The 16433-nt window shown below is 38.2% G+C and overlaps 1 protein-coding gene across 1 annotated transcript; it reads left to right on the top strand.

Moving 5' to 3' along the window:
* Positions 1 to 95: 95 nt before the first annotated feature.
* gna14a (guanine nucleotide binding protein (G protein), alpha 14a) lies at positions 96 to 16246 on the top strand. Its single transcript, XM_008418522.3, has 8 exons — positions 96 to 2768; positions 2877 to 3040; positions 12022 to 12206; positions 12306 to 12460; positions 14146 to 14274; positions 14350 to 14479; positions 15140 to 15293; positions 15496 to 16246. Exons 2-8 carry the CDS (start codon positions 2920 to 2922, stop codon positions 15684 to 15686), a joined length of 1065 nt encoding a protein of 354 aa, XP_008416744.1. The 5' UTR covers positions 96 to 2768; positions 2877 to 2919; the 3' UTR covers positions 15687 to 16246.
* The last annotated feature ends 187 nt before the right edge of the window (positions 16247 to 16433 follow it).

Genomic DNA, 16433 nt, shown 5'->3' with positions numbered 1-16433 from the left:
TTTTTTTTTAATGTATATTGCCACATTCAACTTTATTTTGATATCCATTTACCACGTCAGCAGATAAAAAGCAACTCTTTTTTTCTTCTTTTTTTTGGGAGGGATGTTTTGGATGTTTTAGATGTGGTTAAAAGAAACACTTTACACAACTAATTGCCAGTCCAAATCTAGCATTTTGCACCATTTTACATTTATTGGCATTCCTGGCACAGATTTATAAAAGGCTTTTAAATAAATAGATGTTTTATGGCAAAGCTTAAAATCACACTTAAGAAAACGGCTTGTTTTTCTTCTTTTTTATTTTACTTACTTTAAAATTATTGCTCTGACTGTAGATCTGAGCAGGTTTACTTCGGTATTTATTCTCTAATGCTGTCTTAGGAGACTGAACACATCTGCCTTACTTGAAGGATGAGGGCTTGCTTGTCTTTCCCATTTTGATGAGTGTCCAAGAAAAAATGGACCTCTTTCAGGTCATATTAACATCTCAGTCCAAACAATAATTAAGCGTTCCTGAATAGTCCGGAAAATAAACGACAGAAGTTTGTGCAGTTACCTTTATTTAATAGGGAGTGTGATTTTTGTTTTAATATAAGGGAAAAATGTATTTAAATCATTTTCAACCTTGAGGTTTCTATGTGACAGAAAATGATTTGGGTATTTAAAAATATAACAAAACAGTCTAAAACAAATCACTATTTACATTTTAATTTTAAAAAAAGTGGCTTAATAAAAAATAATATGTTTACCTTTCTTAAGAATTGATAGAAAAAAACTATCAATATCACACCAGACTTACCCCACTGTTTTTTGGGTTTTTGCCCATTTCCACCAGAATTTTGACGATTTCTGTTTGCTGATGGGCCGACCAGGCGGGTGGCCTCCTCACCATCACCTTAATCTTTAGCAGCTCTCTCCACAGATTCTCGGAAAACACTCAAATCCAGACTTTAGCTAGGCCAATCCAAAATTGTAATTTTACTTCCAGTCAAAAGAGACGTAAAATCAAGCTACAGTATGAATAATTTTGGCCTTTATTTTCTTAATGTTGGATCGTTTCCTCTTCTGTATAAATCTACACAGAATAAAGGGTAGATTTTATTTATTTATTTTGTGTGTGAGGTCATGCTACTGTAAAGAAAGATTGATTCCCTTCAAAGTTTTTCAACCAACGTCACCAGGGGTGCCAATAAGTGGTTGGTGGGTGGTGCAGGTGGAGTATTGGCTGTATTTCCGGAGCTTCGCCTCTAAATGAGGGGTGGTGGTGGGGGGGGGGGTCGCTCTGTAGCTGGCGTCCGGTTTCAACTGTTCAGCGCTGCCGAATCCTCGGTAAGGTGAAAATCTGTCGCCGTGCTGGGTGTGAGCGGACACATCTTAACCTGAGCCCCGTTGGATCACGCAGATGACCCGGTGCATCTCCACTGTCTCGGTTCTGTTCATGTGTTATTATACACTGTCACGAAGTAACAAAACGGGATTGCTCTTGTGCAAATGTGAAAGTGTGATTGAAGTCTGTGATCAAAATGAGCGATTTCTTCATGTTCGCGTCTTTCTGAGCAGGTTTGTATTGATACGTTTTTTCCCCCCTTTAAGCAGCTGATGCTGTCATCGCGCGTTTGGCCTCTGCTGTTCAGATTTCCTGCAGGTCCGTGTGCTGAGAACTGTTTGATTAAAAAGAAGTTCCCATGAACTGCTCTTAAACTCTGTCTCTGACACGTTATTGGTATTTATTTTTATTTTATTGGTTGGTTTAAGATCTCCCGCTTGAGACTAATTTTGAAGCATTTTTCTATAAAATTGTGTTCCGTTTCCATAAAGTTATTTTTTTTAGGTGAAGCCTGTTTCATAATCTTGCTCTTTACATCTTAAGGGAAAATGTATATTTGTTCAACATAAATATTGAATTTCTTTGATAAACATTTTGTTAGGGGCTCTTGACATTGGCAGAGGATTGATGGTTGGTCTTTGGGAATGTTCTTAGTTTTCACATGTTGGTTTCATGGTAAAAAAAAAAAAAAAAATCCTAATCATCACTAATGAATGTTTGAAATGTCAGTCTGTATTCTGAATCTACGATTTTCAAATTTCGACCAACACTACTTTTCTAACATTCCATTTCATTTGTGAAAATCATCTGGTTTGCCAGAGAATTTCAAGCTTGTCTGATCAAAACGTGATGTTTCCTTCAAGGCAAAATTCTCAGATTCTCCTTCATTTCCTCGCTTCCTCCAGTCTGACCCCTAGCGGCCATTTGAGGACCTGTCATTCAAAGAGCGGCGCCGAGCCCCCGTCTCTGTCCTCCTGCGCCTTACTGTGGCTGTGTGGAGAAGGTCCGCTCCTCTGTGTCTCATCAGATGAAGTTAGGCATTAAAGTTATGTCTTTAACACATAACTTACGTCTTGCTGGATCTATGCTGTCACCACGCTGAGCTCTCCACGCAGTGGTGGCACAGGTGAAAGTCTGCTGCCTGTGAAGGCTCACTTCCCATTTATCCTCTTCTATTTGTGGCCAGTGCCACGCCCGCCTGACTGGACAGGGAAAAAGTTCAGCAGCCATCTCTCTGGTTCAGACCAACCGCTGCACTTTGTCCTCAAGGACCTCAAAGAAGACGCTCCTCCATGAGAAGGATTTTATAATTAATCCGCTGATTATACACACAGCTGGGAGAACAAGATTTAAAAAAAAATTGATTACTATTTTTTTTTTAATTTAAAGGATCAAATCCATTCCTTCTGATGATGCTCGACTCTCCCTCCCGCTAGAAGCTGTGAGTCGTGTGAGCTTTTTTTTTTTTTTTTTTTTTTTCCCTCCCCACCTCATTCAAAAACTCCCAATACTTTTTTTTTTTTTTTTTTTCGCCCTAATTTGATCGCAGACGGTTCACCACCATAGGGGCCTGCGGCTCATTGTTGGGGAGGATGGCTGGGTGTTGTGTGTCGGCGGAGGACCGGGAGACCAAGAGGATCAACGACGCGATAGAGGAGCAGCTGCGGAGGGACAAGAAGGATTCCCGCAGGGAGCTGAAGCTGCTGCTGTTAGGTGAGCATCACCCAGATGAGAACCCGGGGCCCGACCAGAGGCGCAGACAGAAAATACTTACAGAAAAAAAAATATATATGTATGTATATATATATATATATATATATATATATATATATATATATATATATATATATATATATATATATATATCAGGGTTTAATCTGCCACGGTTTGAAAATATCTGTTTTATTTGCAGGCTATTCATGTTCAGTCCAATAAAGTTTTAAAAACATTGTTGACAACGTTCCGATTTAAATGGATTTATTAAAACTTCTCCGTGGGTGTGACGTACGGTCGGTGAATTATAAAAAGTTTTTTTATTATTATTATTATTATTATTATTATTATTATTATTATTATTATTATTATTATTATTATTTACCATTACCTCACTGCTTCCTGACCGACCGACCGCACCTGCACGCGCAGATTTTCATGGAAAGTTGGGCCAGAGGGACCAACACACGAAAGCTGCTTTTAGAAATGCGCTTGATTGAATGAACTATATCAGTTTATTAGATCTTAAAGCTTTCACAAAATCCAAAGTCAGTTTTAAGATGATTAGTGGGGTAATATATTAATATGTGTAGCCGTAAAATGATTGGGTTAACTCCTTTTTGGTTCTGCCGTATTTTTCTACTGCTTAAAACGCTCGCGGCTCTGCGTAATTACTGTCATAGATTTACGCACCATGTTTTTTTTTTGTTTTTGTTTTTGTTTTTGTTTGTTTGTTTATATATCCTTGATGGAGAAGAGGGATAGACTGAGAGAAGGTCTATTTAAAAAAAGAATGAAAAAAACACTTTTTAAGCTTCTACTAGGCTGGGTCTGCGTGTTGGGAGAATTTTGGTTTTGCTCAGGAAGGAAGTAGAGAAACGTGGATGCGCTGTTATCTTTTCCTGGAGTGAACTTAGCTAGAAAGCCAATGGCCAACTAGGAAAATAGTTCAGACCAAGGAGTAGCCAGTATATACAAATAATTTCATATTAATATTATCACTGGAGAAAATATATTTATGGTTGGGATTCAATGTAACTTATGGAAATGTTTGCAAATATGTCTTAATGTGATGCATCCGGTTATAACAACTGTAAGAGTTTCATAAACAATGCACATAGATTTCATTTGGTTAGATTTTAATATTTCTAAAAGTACATTTTGTAAGTTTAACAACTGGCTAAAAGATAAAAAAAAACTTCAACTGGTTTAGAAGATCGACTCATTCTGCTTAGCCAATTTGAAAGTATTAAGTTGTATTTATGCTCGTCTATGCATATCTAAGCATATTTATGCTCATAAATGCTCATCTGATTTATTGTCCCATGTTAAAAATAAATTACTTTGTGCTTAATTAGAATAAATTTTTAGAATTAGATCTAAAATGCATCAACCTGTAGTAACTAGATATTGTATGAAACCTTTTTTTATGATAATCACATATTGACATTTGTGTCGCTTATTGGCAACACCTGACTCAGTTCGTTTTGCTAATTAGCTTTGCTTTAGGATTAGCCACCGCTAAGCTAGCCTGCCCAGAAAACAACCCAGAATAGCAGATGGTAATAATCAACATTATCAGTTAAATTCTACTTAAAATGTCTAATTTAAAAAAAATAGTAATATTGCTAAGACTTAACTCATCTGAAATCTGAAAAAAGATCTTATATTTAATACCTTCCAAGTTTCTTTTTATAGTGTGACCTATCCTCCAATGTGAAGAACAAAAAGAAAATAATTGGTGTGTGATTAATTTCTAAAATGTTATTGAAATAATTATAAACTTTCAAAAAATGTTTCCAACACAATTAGCAACTTCCACAGAGTTGCTAATCTGTTGCACAGAGCTTGCTAGCATTAGCCGTCGATAACACAGCTAAACAAGCCACATCTTATGAAAGTTTTTAGTTTTTACAGATTTTATAAAAATTTCCATTCACATTTCAACTCACAGAAAATTTAAGCAAAAGGACGTTTAAATAAATGAAATGACTAACATTTGATACCGTCCCAAATTCATTTTTATAGTGCAGCTGGTGATCAGGCCGCTTCCAATTAGTGCACACTGCTCTCTTTGTCCACTTCTGACTTTCCCACGTCTTATCACAGTGTTTGTTCTTTTGCGCCTTTGGAAGCAGCCCGATAGTCACAGAGACAAACAGGCTTGTTGCATCAGTTTCGCTGCGTTTTACTGCAGTGGTGTGGGAGAGGCCGAGGGCCACCACAACCCTGCCGACGCTTCGCTCCATGCTGCGCATCGGAGCCATAACTAGCTGCTGCGGGCGCGCCTCATGCAAAACTCATGCAAATCCCGCCACAGAGCAGAACATGAGCCACAAGTTGGCACCCACTGTTCGTTGGGGAAAGGGTCAAACTCTTAAAGCAGAGCGGTGCCCTGGGCAGCTGAACGACAAATGATTAAACGTCATAATATTTCAGATTTAAGGCAACCTAAAAATCCCTCTGTGACACTGACAGGCGCTGCCTATTAATAAGAAACATGATGGAGTCAGACAAGCTATGTGAGGAACAGGAAGAACAACTTTCAGGAAAACAAAAAACATCTTTCTAGGCCACTTTTTCAGGTTAGATATTTAGTAAAAATAAAAAAATAAAAACCAACGACCAATTATGACTGATAAAAAAAACAACAACAACGCTTTCACCATCTGAAGTTGTTGCCTTGGACATTGACAAGATGCTAAGTTGTGCGTACTGTTCAGCATCTTGCCTGTATTTTCACTCATTAAACTGGCCTCTGACTCTGGTCACCTCTCAGTGGGTTTCATTAAGATGGTCACAGGCCTACAGAGAGCCCGGGTGGAGTGAAGCAGAACAACAACAACACAATCATCTCTGAAGTAGTTTATTTCAGTGGCTTTGTGTCTGAAAAAGTCAAAGGTCGATATGTTGAGCTTCAGCCCAGATTCTGGGCAATGCAAAGAATACAGCAATAAAAGAGCAAATCTTGCAAAAATTTAAATTCAAAAGAAAAATGTACGTAGTCTTACACGAAGAATGTGGTATTCAATAAATAATAATAAAAAAATCATTTTTAAACATGAACTATCTAAATGTATATATTTTTTTAGTGTCCTTTGTTGAACATCAAATAGACAGGAAACAGGGAGGAAAGAGAACAGGAAGACATGGAGCAAATCGCTGGACACCAGGAATCAAACCCAGGACAACCGCAGCAAGGACTATAGTGTCACACTTTATGTTTTTATTTAATCATGAAAGACACGTTTTAAATTAAAATCTCATTTACAAGACGGCTGCAGCTCAAGACAGAACCGAATAAAAAAAAATAACTACAAAACATCAAAGGTCACAAAAGAATAAGACGATACTCTAAGCTAAATTAAAACAACTGCATATGTGAAACTGTGAAATCACATAATCAATCAAAACACTTCAATAAATGAAAATTAAATAACCAGTCATTAACAATTACAACATTTCTTTTTCCACCCCTCTTTTTTTATGTTCTCTGTGAAAACTGATAATTTGAACATTTGTAATTTCATTAATGATTTCAAAAGACTATCGGCATTATTTGTGCAGGTACATTTAAATACTCACTTCAAGATAACAGAAAACAAAAACACAAACAAAAAAAAAAGTGATGAATCAGCACAAACGCTGATGCCGTGAACCGCAGCGGGGTTTTAAATGTCTGTTTTATCCCTGTACTTCAGCAAGGCCTCGGCCCGGTGAGCCGCCGGGCCATTGCTGCTGGAAGTCCAGCTGCACAACTGATGTTTTGTCAGATGAATTTATGTAAATCATACATCAGGGGACGTTTTTGTTCTTGGTGCACGGCACAGCTCGGAGTGTAGAAAAATCAGTTTGTTGTACTGACTTCTTCTTTTGCATCCTGCATTTGCCTGAAAATCCCACCTGTCCGGCGAGTTTCATTTGCACAAAACTCAGCAGGCATGATGTAGCCATCCAGTAGTAGTTCTTATCTCTGGTACGTTGATGCCACTCATTCACACTGACTGTGCTTCTCTGTTGAGGAAGTGTGTGCAGCTGCGAGGCTGCGGCACGTCGGTGGATGTGGACAAGTCCTTTTTTTACTCACTAGGAAACTGTGTCAAGCAGGCACACACACAGACACACACACTAAAAACACAAACAAGCACAATTACATTTCAGCTTAAATATTGCATTGCACTTTAAATTATTCATCACATATTTTAGCCTTACTACACATTCTGTTTCACTGAGGGAGTTTCCTATCTGCTATTCCTACCGGTGTTTTCCACTTAAACTTGCACAGAACCACAACCATCAGAAACAACAGAGAGGGCAGGACGCTGTAGGTCCAGCACACAAAACGCACCAGCCTTAATTTAATTTGCAGGGAAAACAGCTTCTGAGGAAAAGTTCCTCTTTAGAAAAGTTCAAGAGTTTCAAAATTTCAAACTTTTTTGTTAGTCGCTTTACTACTTTGTGGGATAAAATATGAACCTGTTGCTTCATAAATACAGTAAGCAAAATAATAACAACAACAATGCCAATGGTCATCCGTTAAGCCTTATAAGTCTGAAAGTAGGTTCAAAAAGAACAGACCATCAGCAAGGGCAGTTGTTTAATAAATGATGCCTGGGTGAGCACCTCCTTCAGCCTGACAACCCATTCCTTCGGATGTCATCAGCAAGCCGACTGCATTTTCTCAACACACTGACTGCACATGCTAAAAATACATTAAGAAACTGATTCAGGCTGAAGCTGAGATTTCTTTTCTTTTATTTTTATGCAATTCTCTTCTAATGCCACCCTGGGAAACTGCATGTTTCCCATATCAAACCCACAGCGGCAATTAGTTTAGTCCTCATTTAGGGTTTAAAAATATTCATCTAAATTTACGCTGCCTTTAGTCTGGGTCCCTTTACTTTGACTGGACACAACAGAACATCCTAGTTTTTGTGGTTTTTGACTCAACCTGGATCTGATGTTTGATTCCAAAAGTCCCACCAATGCTGAGAGCAAACACAAGAAAAACAAATGTGCAATAAATTCAAAATCATTTAAACATTTACGATTGCTGAGCACTTTGGAAATAATGCATGTTATTGTTTTCCCATTGTTACTGTGTTTACCTGAAATATTAAAGTTTAGACCTCAGGAGCTAATAGATTTTAACAATATGCATTTATGACACTATTGTGCAGAATGTATGTGTGCAGTGCTCTCTGTGATGATGAGCAGCTTGAGCAATGCTTCTCTTTCTGCTCAGTGATGTAGAGATTTTATTGTTTTGCTGCTTCATTTGGTTCCTTAGAATCACTGAAAATGTATGAAAATGTAAATTTAGTAAGTCTATCAAAGACTTAGGCAAAATAGCTTATATGTTACCTCTTTCGTGAATAAGAATCAGCTTTTTTTTGTGTGTGCGCAAAGCCTGTTTTTATTTTATTTTTATGTTGTCCAATCAAGAAACCCGGTATCAGTTACAGAAACAGCATTTAGTTGATATTTCTAAACATAGAACCTCAAAAAAAGCTTCAATCTTTCTGTTGGTTAAAAATGAATATTACGCCATTTTCTACTTCAATCTAGGAAACAACTAGCAGACACTGGGGGATTAAAGTTATCTCTTAGCACATCTAGGTAGCTCAATACTTTGTTCTACAAGACTTTCAAGCCTAAGCTCTTCAGAGGTGATAAAATAACATTTTTAAGTACCAGAACAAGCAAAAATAAAATATAATCTCCTGATTAAGTGGACCTTAAAGAGTTTGTTTAGTTTTCTGATCTGACCAAACTCTCGTGAACTCCCCACTGTCGGCAGCCTGAGTCCTGGTCCACATTTACACCAGACTGATGAAGAAGGTGGAAAGAAGAGGCCTCAGGTTTTCCTGGTGTTGAGGATATTTTAATGAAATCTCTGACTAAGCTGCACAGAAAAGCTGAATTTCCCAGCAGGCAATGAAGTTTGTGTACTTGTGAACACGAGGAGTGTCCTCTCGCTTTCTGCTGGTGGAAATGTTAATTTATTGCATCTGTGAAGGCTCTTATCAGCCGGATCCACCTTTGCCTTGAATCACAAACTTTGCTGGAGATTATACAATTTATCTGCTCAACTCTCGGCTTTTTGTATCATTTTTAATTAAAATGCAAATACTTTTTTTTTCAGGCTGTGTAATTCTTTTGTTGTTTTGTTATGTTTTGAGAGAATAGGCTGTTTTCAGAAAACAGCCTACTGGTTAAAAGAAAATAATTTAAAATCTAAATCTGGCTGGGACAAGAATAATTTTGGGCTTAACCAGTTATCTGTTTTGACAGTTTTTTTTTATTTTTTAAATCAACCTAAATGTGTAAATCATTTGTAAATCAAGCCATTTTTTTTATTTACATTTTACTCAGCAGCTAATTTAAAAAATAGTAATAATCTTGTCACATTCCTCAGTTATTCAGGTGACCAGCTGCAGCAGAGTTTAAAAAGCTCGTTTCATCCTGAATTGCGTAACTAGTGCAGCAGCATCTGAATTTGCCTCCTTTTCTGCCTTGCCTCCAAGAAACTTGACTTGTAAACTAGGTACATTCAAATGCAGAAGATTTGGCTGAAGTTTGTTTGCTGAGAAGTAAAGAGTGGACTTTTCCTAACGCCATGCAAAGCAGAACACGAGAACCTTCTGAGAGACCGAAACTCAGATCCACTGCAGTTTTCATCTTGAAACTTATTTGATTGGTGACGAGTATCCTCTTGATCTAAATAAAAATATTAGAACAAATTCAAATTTGTTAGCAGTTACGGACTTTGTTTTGAAAACTTTGCGAATCTGCAGATAAGTCGTATGATGAAGAGTTTGAGCGTTCAGGGTGTATCCAGTCAGAAGTGACACCAGCTGTCTGAAACCATGGTGACCGCATTCAAAGCAAGTTATCAAGCTGATTTTTGTCACTGGTTACAAAAGCTGAGTGTGAGTGGTCAGTGTAGGATAAAAGATTTGACTGAACTTAAAACATTTCACTTTCCAGAGGTATTAGTTTATGAGGATCGCGTCAAACTGACATAACCAGTCCGACCTGTTATGAAAACGTAGTGGTGCTTTCCCACGACGTAAGCATAAAAAAAAAACTCCGCAATGACAGAAGATGGCTGAGGTCGTCTGGTGTTACATAATCACTTGAAAGCTTTCTTACTTGGGATTCAAATCATCTGCAACTCGGATGACGCGTGTCGACTTCAACTTCCTACACCCAAATATTAGCAGACTGGTGCCTTTTTGGCAGTCAAATCTGCATTCAAATTGTCATGTTTGCCTGCAGATTTGGTTCACAGAACCAAATATTTCTAAACATAGAACCTCAATAAAAGCTTCAATATTTCTGTTGGCTCTTTGCTGGAGATTATTCAATTTATCTGCTCAACTCTCAACTCTCATTTGTTAGTTACAAATGAGTTAAAAACTAACCCTCACTATTCAGTGTAAGAGCTTTAGAAGAGGAAATAAACTTTTAAACTAGAAATGGGATGACTGAGGTCATCAAGCGGTGACCTCAGTCATGAGTCCAGGTTGTACTCCTGTACGTTGCTGATGTAGCTGTAGATGGGGGAGTAACCAGAGATGAGCAGCATGATGGCCTCGCCGCTGCTCAGCTGCACGCAGTGTTGTCATAGAACTTGTTTACATGTTTTTTTTTTTTAAATTATTATTTATTTATTTTAACCTGAGACGAGGTAAGACGGTCAGAACCACAGTGAGTGACGAGCGTTTTATGTGTGTGTGGAGCAGCAGTGAAATGTGGGTCAGCTGCTGTACTTGAAGTATTTACATGTTCTTTCCTCTTCATTTCAGAGGGAAATGTTCTACTTTGTGCTCCCCTGAACGTACCCTACAGCTTATCTGTAACACTTGAGATAGAGATTTCTTAAATGTATAGTCATGTGAAAGCATTAGGACACACAGGGCCGGGCTTAGAAGGGTGAGGGCCCCTGGGCTGGAGCCGGTTTTGGTTGAGTTAGCAGCAAATCTGTCCAGGGCTGTCTGAAAACTAAGAAATGGAAGCAATCCCCTCGAAGCTCTCACAGCTGAAAACGAGGAAACGGTCAATCATTTCACAGATTGATGTCAAGAGATTGGTAAATAGCTACAAAAGGTCTCCCTAAAGTAATTTTACTGGCTGTTCAGGCGTAGGGTGTCTTGATTTTTGTTGTTTAGAAAATTACGTTTTTTTAAAATATCTTTTGCTTCTTAAACTCAGTCCAACCAGAGATTCGATATGGAATCTAGCTGGGCCACTTCAAACCATTAATATTTCTTCCAGCAATACAATACTAACAATCTTACTTTCTGTAAGCCAAGAACAATTTACAACAATTCTTGCTGCATGTTTTGATTGGGATTAGACTCTGCTGAGTTCCCAATTATTTCTTGGAAATAAAATCTGTTACAAGATTTATGAGCGCTCTCGCTCTTTAAACAAACGGTCACTACCCTGAAAATAATTCTTCTTAACAGTTTTTAAAAATCTCTCTAAGAACATCTAAGCTCTCTTTTACTGTGAGCTCACAAAACCTTCGTCTCTCATTTCTCATGTTTTTCCCTCATATTTCCAAGGATATGAATGAGCTCAGTCTGAACCAACATATCTTAAAGTCACATGAATAATATTCTTAGATTTACTAAAATATCATTTCCATCAAAAAAACAACATTTTAGCACATGTTGGCAATAAATGACACCTTGATAAACTTCTAAATTATTGAAGACATGGACAACAAAAAGGACAATTCTCATTATATTATGATATTTTACAGATTAACTTACTGAACGTTTTACTTTTTGTAATTGAATTCAACATTTTAGTAAATCAAAGAGGCAACTTTCAAAAACTGGAGGCCAAACGTTGAGAAAATTAGGCGTTTTCTGAGGTTTGAATCCCATATCTCAGTTTCTAAATGCAAACATTCAACAAAAGTGGCAAAATAAAACAAACTGTTGAACGTCTCCTCTGTCTCTGAACAGGAACGGGTGAGAGTGGAAAGAGCACCTTTATCAAACAGATGAGGATCATCCATGGAGGGGGTTACACAGAGGAGGACAAGAGGAGTTACGCCAAGCTGGTCTTCCAGAACATCTACACATCAATGCAGACCATGATCCGAGCCATGGGGCCGCTTGGCATATCCTTCTCTGATCCGCAGAACCAGGTGGGTTAGAAACCAGTCTAAAAAAAAAAACAAAAAACAAAATCATATATTATACATATAAATCCAACGTAAGTCAATTATCCCTCCTCTTTGTTGCAGAACAATGCAAACTCAGTCCTGGAGGTAGAGGTGGACAAGGTGGAGGAGTTGGATCAGAACCTTGTTGTTGCTATCAGGAACCTGTGGAACGACGCTGGAATCCAGGACTGCTACGACCGGCGCAGGGAGTACCAGCTGTCCGACTCCACCAAATAGTGAGAATTTCACCTGTCAGCTGCTTACAGCACATGAAGCTAAGCCAAGTACTCAGCAGAAGAGACAATGGCCGCTGTTATGCTTCTGCAAATTTTATGTATGGATTTAGAACAGGAAACACCAAGCTTTGCTAGGCTACTTAGATATTTTGTTTCTTTGTCATACTTTAGCTCTTCTGTCCTCTCCCAGTGCAAACTAGAAATAGCCAATCAGAGCCAGGAGGCGGGTCTTAGTGCTGTCAATCACCCCTCCATGTGGCACTGCTCATCCGCTCTCTTGCCCCTCCCCTTATCTCTGCTAAGCTGTAGCTAGCAAAGCTTGTCATAAATGCCAAAGTTAGTCAGCATAGCCACCAATGATGGCAGATAACAGTTTTCCTGTAATAGTGAGTTGTTTCTCCACCATTAGAGCATTTGGCAGTGAGTACATGAAGATGATTAACAACATTAAGTCCCTCCTCCTGGCCCTGATTGGTCGTTTTTGGTCAGGAGTGGAGCATTTCTTCAGACAGCGATAACAGCTCAGAGCGGAGGTGAAAGAGATCAATCTCTTCCCAGATGATCTGTGTCATAACATACTGACACATTAATACATTTAAAACCAGATATTTACACACTCTAAAGAAAATGTATGTAAACTTTTTCACACTGTCTGACATGAAATCGGAATAAACTTTTTAAGACTACCAAATTTCCCAAAAACTTGGTCATCTTAATTGACCTAAAACGGAAAAAGTTAATTCTGTTTTCATGTTAGTATGAAAAAAATCCATATGTGTCTTTATGTATAACAGATGCAAACTTTTGGTTTCAACTGTACCTTCCAGAGGCCTGACGTCAGTCCTACAAATATCAGATTTTGAATGGTTTATATATTGATAATTTTCTGAGATACTGAGTTTTGGGTTTTCATAAAAACACAAAAGATAACAGCTTGAAATATTTTTATTTGGCTCTGTAAAATGACTCATACTAAACATTGTACTTTTATGCAGCTTTCTGATTTTTAAAAATATATTAGTAGCAACAAAAATTTTAATTCAGAGAACTAAAAAAAAACCTACAGAATAACTCTTTATTTTTTGCTTTCCTAAAAATTTCACTCATAATTTCTAATTCTGCCATGGCAGCGTACCAAAATAAAATTATTGACTCTATTATCGGCTTTGTTGTGCTCACCCTGAAACAACCACATCCAAGGCATCTAATGTTGGATCTTTACAAAATGAAGGACGGATCTCTGCTGCTTTATTCACGCCACATAACTAAGTCACGTTTGTTCCCATGTTTTTAAAATATACAGAGGAGCTTTAAATAGAACATGCAGATGAGCTCCCACTCATAGTGGAACAGAAATTATTCCTAATAAAACTTTTTTCCTAACTGACTACTGAGTTGAAAAGAGAAAACTACTGTTTTCTTGTTTTAGTGGGCTTTTATTTTTGGAAATGCAAATCATATGTCAACTAAAATGTACTCCATTCCCACTTCTGTTACGCAACAAAGCTGTTGTCTGTTGATTCTGCCAGAAGTTGCCATAAAACGGCTCTTAACTCAAATATGTCATCGTATTGAGCGCTTCACGTCTGCTCAGTGCCCTGTTTGGGTTTCTGGATTTTAAAAATGCCCACTCTGGTTCTTTTTAACTCAGCTGCTCATAATGTCACTGATGTAAATAATTTCAGCTATCTCACCGACCTGGATCGGATTTCCCAGCCTTCCTACCTGCCAGACCTCCAGGATATCCTCAGAGTCCGAGTGCCAACAACAGGAATAATTGAGTATCCCTTTGACATGGAGAACGTCATTTTTAGGTAATGTCATTTACAATGCCTCTCTCCACTGTTGGCCGTCGCTGGGTGTGCTCACTGTGGCTGGTTATCTGGCAGGATGGTGGATGTCGGAGGTCAGAGGTCGGAGAGGAGAAAGTGGATCCACTGCTTTGAGAACGTCACCTCCATCATTTTCCTGGTGGCGCTCAGCGAGTACGACCAGGTCTTGGCAGAGTGCGACAACGAGGTGAGACTCCTACTTGAGGCAAAGTGGCGTTAACAGATTTATGCAACTTATTTTTTTCTGCCGAGTTCAGTTCTGCAGCTCACAAGTGTTATACAACCGTCAAAAAACAAACAAACCCAGATTTGTTTGAATGCTAAACTTGAGCATCAAGGCATGAGATGACATCCTCCTGAGAAATAAGAGTGAACAATGCGCAATAAAAAAAAGCACTTCCTTACTTTACATTAGCTTAACTTTATGCTTAGAAATGACAGCTGTGCTCACGTTGATGGTCTGTTGACTCACTGTTTGATCCGTCAGCAAAGCCTCTCAATCTACTCCGTTGGACTCTTACCTCTCAGTCTGTATTTGCCTTTTTTTAAAAATGAAAGATAAACATTTTCCCTACTTCTGGTGCAAACTGTGCTTCCGACAGAGGGATAGGGTTAGAGTATGGTTTTTGCTTTACATGTTTACTTCCGCTGAACTCCTGCAGAGAACCAGAGGGTACAATAACTAATGCTACATCATCCATTTAAAGGCAAAAAATATCCAGTTTAGAGGGCGTCTTTTCCCCCAGACGTTGTGTTTTATTAATGATCTGCATTAAAAACCAGCGACAAAGCATATTTAGGTTTCATAATTTGTAATGTTTTATTCCTTCTGATGCATCATCTTTAGAATCGCATGGAGGAGAGCAAAGCCCTGTTCAAAACCATCATCACTTACCCCTGGTTCGAGAAGTCTTCTGTCATTCTTTTCCTCAACAAGACCGACATCCTCAAGGAGAAGATCATATACTCTCACTTAGCCACCTACTTCCCTGAATTCACAGGTCAGATTTATTATTCACTCATCACTAAATCCAGTCTTGACAGCTTGGCTAGTAGACGGCATGAATCAATGCTGGCATTTGAGTCAGGAAAGTGCATTTAAATTGCAAGAACTTGTGTTTTTCAGAACCACATTGTGCTTCCACTCATAGTAAAAGGTGTGTTTTTTTTTAAATTAACCAGTACCTTGACTCTCCTTTGCAGGGCCTCAGCAGGATCCAGGAGCAGCTCAAGAATTCATCCTCAAGATGTACCAAGAACAAAATCCCAACAAAGACAAGAAGCTGTACGCCCACTTCACCTGCGCCACGGACACCGAAAACATCCGCTTTGTCTTTGTGGCCGTGAAAGACACCATCCTCACAGCCAATCTGAAGGACTTCAACCTGGTGTAGCTGCCGCTAGAGGAAATGCCATGCAACCGTTTACCAATTTCTCATGTAAAAGATTTTCTGGATCAAATATTATCTCAAAAGCACAAGATCCAATTTAGCTGAACAGGTGGAACCGCGAGGCACAAAATGATTCGTGTCGGATATTCTGCCTGAACCGTAACTTTGTATAGATGAAGTTTATCTTTTCTTTTCGGGTCTGCTGTAAAGGCTACTTTAAAGCTGTAGTAAGAATGTGAATGCTAGAGAGGTAACTCACCGACTTACCAGACGTGTGAGTAATATTCTTTAAAAATAGAAATCAAAATGACATAAGAGGCCTTAACAAATATAATCCCGTTTAGAGCTTTAGGCACAGATTTTGCTGCAAGAGGCCAATGTACTCAAAACGTTCATCTTTTTTTAGGTGTACATAATCTGAGATGTACCTATAGAAGCTGGACCTGTTTATTTAAGTAGCAATGAAAATATTATTTGTTGATGCTGTTGTGAAAACTGAGAAGTAGAAACATGCTCTTGGTACTATAGATTAATAAAGACGGCACTGAAATTTAAGAATTTAACTGACGAATATTTTTTATTTCTCTGTGAAAACAGCATGAAGAAAAAAAAAAACATTCGGACAACCCTCTCAAAAAATAAAACAACAACAACAACAATAAAAAGAAATCAAATGAGGAAGAACAAAAGTAAGAATGGCATCAGAAATATTTACTCTTGGTATTCGCTGACAGCAGAAAACCTGAATCT

The sequence above is a fragment of the Poecilia reticulata genome, chromosome 9 (genome assembly GCF_904066995.2).
Source record: "Poecilia reticulata chromosome 9, P_reticulata-male-v2, whole genome shotgun sequence".
Taxonomy (NCBI): domain Eukaryota; kingdom Metazoa; phylum Chordata; class Actinopteri; order Cyprinodontiformes; family Poeciliidae; genus Poecilia; species Poecilia reticulata.
Note: the sequence above shows the minus strand (reverse complement) of the source record. Positions and strands in the feature narration are given on the sequence as shown.